Source organism: Balaenoptera acutorostrata, chromosome 15 (assembly GCF_949987535.1).
Source record: "Balaenoptera acutorostrata chromosome 15, mBalAcu1.1, whole genome shotgun sequence".
NCBI lineage: Eukaryota > Metazoa > Chordata > Mammalia > Artiodactyla > Balaenopteridae > Balaenoptera > Balaenoptera acutorostrata.
In genome coordinates, this window is record NC_080078.1 from 19,737,247 (window position 1) to 19,749,524 (window position 12,278).

The 12,278-nt window shown below is 44.1% G+C and overlaps 1 protein-coding gene across 1 annotated transcript in view; it reads right to left on the reverse strand.

Annotated features, from left to right (window-relative positions):
• LCMT1 (leucine carboxyl methyltransferase 1) overlaps positions 1–12,278 on the reverse strand; it is a 54,229-nt gene that overhangs the window by 26,295 nt on the left and 15,656 nt on the right. Inside the window, exons 2-4 of the mRNA XM_007186319.3 lie at positions 8,463–8,554; positions 6,478–6,599; positions 36–112 (exon numbers count right to left, since the gene is read on the reverse strand). Coding sequence (XP_007186381.3) covers positions 36–112; positions 6,478–6,599; positions 8,463–8,554 — 291 coding nt within the window. The remainder of the gene's footprint in view (positions 1–35; positions 113–6,477; positions 6,600–8,462; positions 8,555–12,278) is intronic.

The following is a 12,278-nucleotide window of genomic DNA, read 5'->3' on the forward strand; positions in this document are numbered from 1 at the left end:
ACCAGGCTCTTGTTTCCGGCCAAAGCCACACTTACTTGATGCTGTGCAGCTTTCTCGTGACTATCATTGGAAAGTCGATTTCAAAATATTTACTTGGTAGAAGATCTTCATCCTGAGAAAAAACACACAGTAATCTTTCTATAATTATTACTCATACATTTACCTATCATCTTCATGCACCAAGTGCTAGGGCCTGAAGAGCAATGGGGTACTTACGGATTTAAAATCAGGGGAATGATATGGTAAGAAATGTACTTTTCAAGTTACTTGGTCTCGGCATAAAGAACAAATGGAGGGAAAAAGGAGATTGTAGCTGTCCAGGAGACAAGTGATGGGGAGCCTGAATCAGGGGAATGGTCCCTGGGATGTTAAGAGGTAGATGGGAAGCAGGACATAAGAGTGTTTCTCAAAAAAGCAGCTTGATGTGCTCCGCAACCAGAGAAGCCACTGCGATGAGAAGCCCACACACCGCAACGAAGAGTAGCCCCCGCCCCGCCTCAACTAGAGAAAGCCTGCGCGCAGCAACGAAGACCCAACGCAGCCAAAAATTAATTAATTAATTTAAAAAAAAAAAAAAAAGCAGCTTGAGACCTATTAGAGAGGGTCAAGAAACCAATGTGGTGGGTTGTGACCAGCAGTTTGGGGATGAAATACAATAAAGTAGCAAATATCAGAAAGCATCACGTGGAATGAGGGATACATTTAGTTGTTTCTGTGATAGTGGGGAATAATGGGGTGGGGTGGTAAACAGCAGGCACTCTGGAGCCTGGGGGGACAAGGTTCAAATCCCAGCTCCACCACTTGTTTGCTGTGAGGCCTTGGGAAAGTCACTAAACTCCCTGGGCCAAGGTTTCCTCATTTGAAAAGTAGAGAGAATAACACCTCATAGGGTTGTGGGGGTTAATGAGGAAATACGTGAGTGACACTCAGAATAGGGCCTGCCCTTAGTAAGTACCATGTGTGTGCCCTTATTATTAACAGACATAGGTACATAGACGTGAGTCCTGGCTAAGGATGTAGAGTTATTTTTTACTGTGGCTGCAGTTTTAAAAAGTGTGAAACACACACACACACACAGCCCTGCTTCCCCCTTGCGCTTTTCCTAGCTTAGTCGGTGGCTACACCCCCATCCAGTCACCTACTGGTCGTGCTAGAATTCCCCAGCTCCTCCTCCCTGCCCAATCAACACTCAACCCCGAATGTACACAAATGTCAGATCACTATGTAATACATACTATGAAACTAACATAGTATTATATGTCCAATCATATGATATCGCTTATATGTGGAATCTAAAAAAAATGATACAAATGTGCTTATGTACAAAACAGAAATAGACCCACAGACAGAGAAAACAAACTTATGGTTACCAAAGGGGGAAGCGGGGAGGGATAAATTAGGAGTTTGGGATTAACATACACACTACTATATATAAAATAGATAACAAACAAGGACCTACTGTATAGCACAGGGAACTCTACTCAATATTTTGTAATAACCTATAAGGGAAAAGAATCTGGAAAAGAATAGATATCTATATCTATATCTGTATCTATCTATATATATAAAACTGAATCACTTTGCTGTACACCTGAAACTAACACAACATTGTAAATCAACTATACTTCAATTAAAAAAAATTATGTCAAGTATTGATATATTTCAATTAAAAAAAAAATCCCTCAGCCCTGCTGACTATTCTTGAATGCATCCTCTCCTCCTCAGCTCTATCACCAGCTGTGAAGACTAAAACGACACCCCTTTCTGCCTGCAATAGCTCTTCACACCCCTAAGACTTAGCAAGAAACAAGGCGCTCCACAACCTGCTTCTCTTTCAATACCCTCATGCCCACCTGCACTTATATCCCAGAAACAGAGAGCTACTTATTTTTTTAAAAAAATTAAAAAAGAGGAAAGAAAAAGAAAGTTGCTGATATCCAGTACCTGGTGGTGGTTTCTTTGGTGTAGGATGGGATAAAGAAAAAGGAGGGGTAAGGATGTTTCCCTGTTTCTGATGAGCAACCTGGCAGGTAAGAGCACCATTTACACAGACAATAACTAGAGAGGAAGGACAGGTCGGGAGGGGCAGCAGATCCCCCCGAGGACAGAGTGATGGGGGCAGAAATCATGAGGAAGCAGTTCCTGGTAGGAAGGTGACCTCTAAGGGCAAGCAACAGAATTGGGAGATCCACCCACATGGAAAATGGTCCTCAGTTAAAATTTCAGGGGATCTGGTCTGGGGGAAGGAGGGGAAGGACAGAGAAGGAAGGAGGAAGAGAAACAGAAAGAAACAAAACAAAGGGACAAGACGGTTTCCTGACATCAGAGGAGACCTGGACTCACCCACCTTCAGCTGTTCACTCTTGGAATTGCAACACATACCTACTACCTGACTGCAGAGCAGGGCTATGTAAAAGCTATCTGAAGATACTTGGAGGATATGTTTAAAGGATACACAGAAATAACTTTCTCTAAGAAATGCTACAACACCTTTCAAGAACTTTTACTCACAAGGTATAGAGAGTTAAGAACAGTCTAAAATTCCAGAAGACCATGAGGACAATCAAAAGCAAATAAATGAAGGCCAGCACAGTGTCCCACATCTCACACAGGACATCTGACTTTTCTTTTTTAACATCTTTATTGGAGTATAATTGCTTTACAATGGTGTCTTAGTTTCTGCATCATAACAAAGTGAATCAGCTGTACATATACATATATCCCCATATCTCCTCCCTCTTGCGTCTCCCTCCCACCCTCCCTACCCTACCCCTCTAGGGGGACACAAAGCACCAAGCTGATCTCCCTGTGCTATGCGGCTGCTTCCCACTAGCTATCTATTTTACATTTGGTAGTGTATATATGTCCATGCCACTCTCTCACTTCGTCCCAGCTTACCCTTCCCCCTCCCCTCATCCTCAAGTCCATTCTCTACATCTGTCTTTATTCCTGTCCTGCCCCTAGGTTCTTCATAATCTTTTTTTTTTTTTAGATTCCATATATATGTGTTAGCATATGGTATTTGTTTTTCTCTTTCTGACTTCACTCTCTATGACAGACTCTAGGTCCATCCACCTCACTACAAATAACTCAATTTCGTTTCTTTTTATGGCTGAGTAATATTCCATTGTATATATGTGCCACATCTTCTTTATCCATTCATCTGTTGATGGACACTTAGGTTGCTTCCATGTCCTGGCTATTGTAAATAGAGCTGCAATGAACCTGTCAATGGACACTTAGGTTGCTTCCATGTCCGGGCTATTGTAAATAGAGCTGCAATGAACATTGTGGTACATGACTCTTTTTGAATTATGGTTTTCTCAGGGTAGATGCCCAGGACTTCTGACTTTTTAAAGAGCTTTCCCAGGCACTTGTGCACTTGATCCTCATAAAAATTCTGAATAAGGGGTCACCAAGGAAGGAAAGCTTCCAAAAGGCACACCTGGAACTTTTAAGAAACAGACATCCTCTTTCTCAGCTTTCAGAAAGGGGCAAAATGGCTCTGGCAAGTGATGCTTCAACTTATTCCACGATTCTCTGCGGCCCTCTGACACTCCACTTCCAAGTAGCTCGCATGGCACGGGAGGCAGGGGAGTCACCCAAGGCAGGGCACAGCCACCAGGGGGCAGCCAGGAACAGCCACGAGGAAGGGTGGCCCTCAGACTCCAAGATCCAAGGTAGTCGACCACTTCACAGGCGGCCAAAACTGAGACTGCTTCCCCTCCAAAGATGACCCTTTGGTTGTACAGAAACAGAATTCAAGAAACACCAAGAAGTGAGGCCCCTTAAAGGGTTTCACTCATGCTTTATTCTTTGCTCATGACAATACCAGCTTTCCCTGGCCCTGTTTTTGCCTGCTGCCTGAAGATGAGAGTCTCCAACTGTCCAGTCTTGGGCCCCTGAGATTATACAGAACAAGCTCACACGGTAGTGGCCCCAGAAAGCCTGTGACTCGTAGCTAAGCCTCTGCTGGTGAAGCCGGGGGGACATCCCAGGTGGAAAGAGCACGTGACTATAAGATCGATGGACACGACTTCCCCTGCTCTTTTATAGAGGCACATATAGCTCTAAAACAGGGATTAACAAACTTTCTGGAAAGAGTCAGAAAGTAAGCATTTTAGGCTTTGCAGGCCATAATGGTCTCTGTTGTAACTACTCAGCCCTGCTGTGAGAGCCATAGACAAGATGTAAATAAATGGGCATGGCTGTGTTCCAATAAAACTTTATTTACAAAAATAGGTGGCTGGACAGATTTGGCCTGTGCAACCTCAGCTCGAAAAGAGCAAACAAGGGAATTCCCTGGCGGTCCAGTGGTTAGGACTCTGCCCTTCCACTGCAGGGGGACGGGTCTGATCCCTGGTCGGGGAACTAAGATCCCGCAAGTACGCAAGCGGCCAAATAAATAAATAATAAAAAATAAAAATTAAAGGCAAACATCAAATCAGGGGGGAAAACTCACAACAAAATGGAAAAGACTTAAAAAATAATAATAAAAGAGCAAACAAGCATAATTAAAAAAAAAAAAAAAAAGAGAAACTTTAGATTTTTTAAAAAACCCTTCGGATCAATACAATTATCAAATAAAACAAAAAACTTCCACAAAGGACTTTGAGGCCCTGTGCTACTCCCCTTCCTCACCTTTGACAGAGAACCTTTTTCTTGGAAGGGGCACATAAGCCTCGGTGTACCTGGCTCAGAAATTAAAATCTCAGATTTATTCATTATTAACCCACCTACAAGATGGGGAAAGAAAACCCAAACCACATGACCAAGTCAAAAGGGTAAAAAGGAGGGATTTCTCCAGCGGCCCCTGTAATGCCGGCAGTGCACACACTCTTACACTACATTCTGTTCCAGTTGCTTCCACCACACCAGGGTCACGGCGTTACAGAGGCACAATCGACCCACAGAAAAGACTCTCCCTGAACAGCCATAGGGCTGTGTGCAGAGGAAAGAGGAAGGAATTGGGAGTCTGATGAGCTGGAGCCAATGTTGGTTCCACGTCCTAATGCCACTGGCTGTCCAATCTGGGGGAAGACACAGACTTTCAAAGCCCCACTTCCCTCAGATGTGTAAGCTCCTCCACCCAACACAGCTCTTGTGTTAACTTATGAGGTCATATATGTAAATGCACTTCATAAATGTCAGTTATCTCATCTAGAAGGAAGAATGCAGAGGCAAACGATACTAGGGCCATGTTGAGGACACTGATTCTCAAGTAACAGAAAGGTTGGGAGCTCTGATGACTAAAGACCTTCTTATCAGGTGAGCTAATTAGGGACAAAATGGATAATGCAGGTCGAGTTATGCCTATATACTCTCATCTATCTTGGTCTACGCCTGCAAGAAATCTGGAGAGGGACTTCCCTGGTGGCACAGTGGTTAAGAATCCACCTGCCAATGCAGGGGACACGGGTTCGAGCCCTGGTCCGGGAAGATCCCACATGCCACGGAGCAATTAAGCCGGTGCTACTAATTAAGCCACAACTACTGAGCCTGCGCTCTAGAGCCTGCAAGCCACAACTACTGAGCCTGAGTGCCACAATTACTGAAGCCCGCACACCTAGAGCCCATGCTCCACAACAGGAGGAGCCACTGCAATGAGAAGCCCATGCACCGCAACAAAGAGAAGCCCCTGCTCACCGCAACTAGAGATAGCCTGTGCGCATCAATGAAGACCCAACGCAGCCAAAAACAAATTAATTAACTATTTTAAAAAAAGAAATCTGGAGAAACGCACATACCCGTTACTACCACGTGACCAACCTGATAGAAGAACCAAGAAAAAACTGTACAAACCTACAAAAAAAAAAAAGAAAAAAGAAAGAAAATGCAATCAGTGAGATATTTGTAGGGAAAAGGTTTGGCAATAAAATCCAGCACAGGAATCAAAGACCAGAACTTTAGTCCTGATTCTGCCACTAACTAGACCCAGGTTTCCTTTCCTATGAGTGAGTATAATTACACCTGCCCTTGAATCCAAATAGAACAACTGAGGCATCAAATCAGAGAATGACTACAAAAGGGCTTTGCATCATATTATCATTACCCAGCCTTGCAAATCTCCAAATGTTACCTAAGACACTGCGATGCCGACAATAAAATCTTAAGTTATCTTCAAAATTACAAACGCAAGTGTTCTTTTGTCTCAGCAGTTCCACTGGTAGAACCCTTGCTCCTTCTCCTGATATACTGCCATACATGCAGCGGGAAATGTACCCAGGAATGTTTATTATAACCCAGTTAGTAGCAGCAAAAGGTGAGAAACCACCCACATATCCTCACTAGGGCCCTGGTGAGATGAAGTACGGGGATGAAGGCAGTTGTGGGGCTGGAGGGCTGCAAAGAGAGGTGGGAGACAGGCTGCCACTGCACTGCATTTTAATCTTTTCTTTACGCTTTTGAACCAGGTGAATGTCTTCAACAAATTAAATTTAAACAATTGGAAAGAGAAAACGGGAAATTTTAATTTACCTTTAACCTCCAGAAGGTGGTATCCATCCCAGCCCCGAGGTTTAGAATTTGACAATTACATTCTGTCTTCCGTAGAAATGCCTTTATAAGCTGGCTGACGCCATGGACTCGAGCAAAATATCCTAAGAGACAGACAGAGAAGCAAGCTATCACTCGGTGACGACAGAAATAATCCCTGCAAAGCCCACGGTGCTAGGGAGAGCAAAACAACACTTTGCCCTTCTTCAGGGTCAGCTTTTATCTGCAGACTTCATGGGAGAAATAATGACTTTCAAACTCTCTTCCTTTTTTTTTTTTTTTTTTAAAAGCTGGTTGAATCAAAATAAGTACAAGCTACTTAATGGTGGAATTAACGATCTGAAGAAAAATAAAGTGTCCTATACTTTTACTTAGGAAAGACAAGTGTTTTATATCAAAACATCTGATCTAAATGCTCCTCTTGTAAATGTGCTTTTTCAGGGTTCTAGGGAAGCTAATTAGTACTCTGGTAAAACTCAAAATTGTGAGAGCATGTGGGAAATAATATTTTTAGGTCAGGAAGTTGGGCAGATGAATGTCAGTCAAAGCAAAGAAAGCCATGCTTCTTATCTTGTTCCTTTCACCTCCATCTTATCTGGGTTAGAGCCTCTGTGTTTATAAAATGGCATCGCAGGCAGCGGGAGGAGAGACACCAGCAAGTGGTGGCCTAATTAATGGACTTGTTAAGCTCTGGGGTGGGGAGCTGGGACAAAGGAGATGGGAAACCCGGAAGGGAGACAGGAAGACAGCGTCCGTCTTGTTCTAAAGGCCTGTTGCTCAAGGTGTGACCGTTTTAAGAACAAAATTTGAGAGTAGCATTTAGAAACTCTATTGCCATTTGACAGAGAAATTTTATGTCTGGTGACTGTGCTAATAAATAATTCGGGGAAATTCCCTAGCGGTTCAGTGGTTAGGACTCTGCGTGCCCACTGAAAGGGTGCACAGGTTCGATCCCTGGTCAGGGACCTAAGGTCCCGCATGCCACGCATGCGTGGCCAAAAAAATAAATAAATTAATAAAATAAAATAAAATAATCAATTTGATAATCCCTACCTTATAAATAAATAAATAATTTGGGCTTGTGTCTACATTTTATTTTCCTAGTAAATCATCTTTATTGTATATTACAGAATATCACCCACAATGGATTCAATTTGGGGGAAAATAATATGTCTTCACCACAGACGTTTGGGAAGCGCTCTCCTACTGGGCTGGAGGTCCCCAATCTAGAGATGCAAACCGGGAGAGGAAGAAGGAAGGGGGGCTGACGTGCCGCCTGGGGCACCGAGCCAGTTGCCATGGTGGGTCCCTGTCTCTGGAACATTCGTTGGGAAATTTGTCTCAAGAGCTGGGGAGGGAGGCTTAAGAAAGGCCTCTTAACCAGGCCTTGCCCAATCTAACTGATGCCTGGTTTCACCCTCAGCTCAAAGTAACTACCATGTCCTTCTTCTCAGGAACAACCATTTACAAATTCCTTTGCCCTTCTTATAGAACCCACCTACAGGACTCATCTTTAGGGCCTAGATTCCCCACACATACAAGAATTACGTTCATTGGTCAGTTTCTCAATCTGGCTGAAACTAAGTCACACTCCTGTCTCAACTCCTTCGATTCCCTTGATGGAAATTACTTGCAGAACCTAATAGTGTTACTAACACTTTAATAGGGCAACAACAAAAATAATCCCTTATGTGAACAGACAGCTTGCAGTAAAAGATATATAAATGGCTTTTATAGTAAAAGATATGTAAATGGCTTTTATATTACTGTAAAAACCATTTTTCATGTATCAGATGAACAAAGATGAAAAGTTTCATAATACACTGTGCTGGTGAGGAAGTTGGGAAACGAGCACTTTCATACACTGTTGGAGACAGTACACCCCGGAAGTCTCTTTTTAAGAATGAATCCCTAAAGCCTCAGGCCTCTCAGCTGATGAGATGTTGGGGAGGGAGATGGTCACTTGCCTCTGTTAATTTCCGGGGCCTTCCTCTCTTTAGATAGTCTCACCAAATGCTGGATGTAAGGGTCCTGCCAGTAGCCAACGCTCACTGCAAACCTGAAAGAGATGAAAAAGGAAGCAGGTGAGTAGAGAGTAGGTTCAGGCCAGGTTCCACGGCCAAGTTCCCAGGAACCAGGTCAAGGATCCACAGGGAATTTATTGACCTCAAAAGGCCAAATCATGCAACTAGAGATCATCATATTAAGTGAAGTCAGTCAGAAGGAGAAAGACAAATACCATGTGATATCACTTATACGTGGAATCTAAAAATATGATACAAATGAACCTATCTATGAAACAGAAACAGACTCACGGACACAGAGAACAGACTTGTGGTTGCCAAGGGGGAGGGGGTTGAGGGAGGGATGGAGTGGGAGGTTGGGGGTAGCAGATGTAAGCTTTATATACAGGATGGATGAACAACAAGGTCCTGCTGTAGAGCACAGGGGACTATATTCCATATCCTATGATAAACCATAATGGAAAAGAATGTTTTTTTAAAAAAAGAATGTATATATATGTATAACTGAATCACTTTGCTGTACAGCAATAATTAACACAACATTATAAAGCAACCATACTTCAATCTTAAAAAGGCCAAATCACATTTAATGCTCCAGCACAAGTTTAAACAGACATCCATCCACCTCTGCATTCACATACACTGCCCATCACCTTTCCCACCACGACCATTTCTTACCTCTTCCCTCTTATCACTAATTCCTTTCCCAGGACCCTAAACAGCAAATAACCTCACCTCATATTTCATACAGAAGACCTGCAACCAATTATTCATTCAGCAAACTCACTGGCCAGAGCTAGTCAGATAACTCTGCTCAACCAAAAGTTTTGTGTCCAGGGGAAGGGAGACCCAGAAATATTTGGCCAACATCACTAACAACTACCGAAGTATTTCTCCTGACTTCGTATTAAATACCTGTCCTTTCATGTCCCTTAAGGAGGTCACAGTGGGGAAACTAGGAACAAATAAAACAGCTATAACTTGGAAAATGCTAGGTAGCCCAAACTCTCTCTACCCCAGTCTATACCACAAGCAGTTAAAGCTGTAGTGTTCCAAGCCTAGGAGCTGAAGCCCTGATTACCACTGGAAGTCTCCTGGCAACCCAACCATGAGTGGAACCAGCCTTCGGACAAATGAGAAGTCAGGGAAGGAACCTGGATCCCTAAGGCCAAGCCACACCCCTGTGGGCCTGGAGCCTTCTCTACCTAGCAACGAATACTTAGTGAGATAAGAAACATCTTTACCACTTAAATCAAATTGAGTCAGGCTTCTGTTACTTGCAGTCTTAAGCATCCTAAGTGATATCCTGAATAATACATCCATTTCCATGTTACTTGATAAATAAGCTGAAACTTAAGGTGGCTGGGTGTGTTTGTGTGTGTGTGTGTGTGTGTGTGTGTGTGTGTGTGTGTGTGTGGTGTCACCCAGCTAAGTTCTAAGCTACCAGAGCACATATTACATCTCTCCTTTTCTTCATATCTACCAACAAGGCTTGCTGCTGCCTTGACAGCAACAGGTGCTGAATTCTGCACAAACATGCCTCCTCCAGTCTCTCACATCCACGTTTGCACATCCATAGACACCCACAACGAAGCACATATGTTCAACTACTCAAGGCAGCAACTCAACACAGAAACACACAAAGTACTAAGGAACACAATTTGCTATAAGCCCAGACTGTCCGAGGAAAACAGCAGACCCACAGAGTTTTACAAATAAACTTGCTCAGTTGTCTAAAATAGTGCTTTTCAGGAATTCCCCAGCGGTCCAGTGGTTAGGACTCTGCGCTTTCACTGCTGAGGGCGAGGGTTCAATGCCTGGTCGGGGAACTAAGATCCCACGAGCCACACAGCACGGCCAATAAAATAAAATAAAATAATAAAATAAAATAAAATAGTGCCTTTCAAACAATGAGTTGTGACCCATTCATATCATAAAATCGATGTAATAATTTGCAAATCTCCCTTTTAGAAAATGAAGTAGAACAGAGTAAAACAGAAAATAGCAGCATCATTCCACATTGTAAGAGTGTTTTGTGAAGCTTTTGTTTCAAGTGTGTGTTGGGGGTGTAAGTGCCATGAAAAATGTGTTCTCACTGTGGGTGGCAGTTTGAGGAACGCTGATTTCAAAGGAATCATCTCGCGCCATCTAGTGGTGAAAGCCATATCTGCAGTTGAAGCAAGACCGGTAGACCAGTGATGAGAACACGCCTCGAACAATTTAAAGCTTGGAAGGGACCGTAGTCCAGCCCAACATCCAGAGCAAGAATCCCTTCGACAATATGGGGCCACTGCTGACTGCCCCCCACAGAGAAGGCGCTCACCCCACTGCGAAGAAACCTGAACTGCTGAAAAGCTGATCAGTTTGCCTCCCTCTAAGTGTTCCTTGCTGGATTTATTAGTGCCCTCTCGGATAACAAGGAGCAGTTTCTATTCCTCCCAACTCTGCATTATCAGTTGATTTAATACTATTGATTCGGTCTAGCAATATTTATTGAGTGTCTGCTAAGTGCCAGGCATTGGGTTACAGTGGTGAACAAAACAGAGAAGGGACAAAGACAAAGACAGAGATTATGACAAACGAGGGATATAATGGTATGGTGGATGGAGGAACTACTTTAGAGGTGAAAGGGAAGACCTCTCTTAAAGGGCATGGCTGAGTCGAGTCCTAGAGAATTAGGGAAAGGCAGCTGTGCAAAAGGCATTCCAGGTAGGAGGAACAGCAGATACAAACACTCGGGGGTGGGAGTGCATGTGGAGTGTTCTAGTAGCAGGAAGTAGGCAGGGCGGCCGGAGAAGAGTAAGAAAACAGGAGAAACTGGAGAAGAGGTTGGAGAGAGAAGCAGACTCGGGTCACACAGGGCCTGGCAGGAGCCTGGGATGGATCTCCACAACACAATGGACGCGGTCAGTGATGTGCAGTGGTACAGAAAGGTGGGGAGATGCACGGACATAACACAGGTACCCCCATTACTTGGGGAGATGCCCAGACATAACACAAGGACCCCCATCACTTGGGGAGATGCCTGGACATAATACAAGGACCCCCGATCATTTGGGGAGACACATGGATATAACACAAGGACCCTCGATCACTAGTTCCCATGACTCTTACTTCCTGATTTTTCCAACATGTGTCTCTTTGCAGTCCTCGAATCTAGATGACTGCCAGTGGTTTCCATGCCTCCGAGGAAAAAGGCTCACTGCTTTGCCTGTGAGAGTGGCCAAGATAAAAAGATGTACAACACACTGCTGCGAAGAAGGAAGAGGGTGCTGCTGGGCATTGCTGCTGGGAGCTCTGAAGGGAGGCGGGCACCATGATTCAGCCGAGCAGATTACAGTGCATCCACACAATGAGTACTAACCAGTCATCTGAAACGTGAACTAGAAGAACTGGGGACGGCAAGAGGTTCACGAAACATGGGCTATATTTCGTTATATCCAGGACACCACCAATTGTAAGACTGAAAAAAGAAATTAAAGGGACTTCCCGGGTGGCACAGTGGTTAAGAATCCACCTGCCAATGCAGGGGACACGAGTTCGATCCCAGGTCCGGGAAGATCCCACAGGCCGCGGAACAACTAAGCCTATGTGCCACAACTACTGAGCCTGCACTCTAGAACCCACGCGCCACAACTACTGAGCCCAGACACCGCAACTACTGAAGCCCGCATGCCCTAGAGCCCGTGCGCTGTAACTACTGAGCCCGCACTCCGCAACAAGAGAAGCCACCGCAATGAGAAGCCTTCACACCACAAG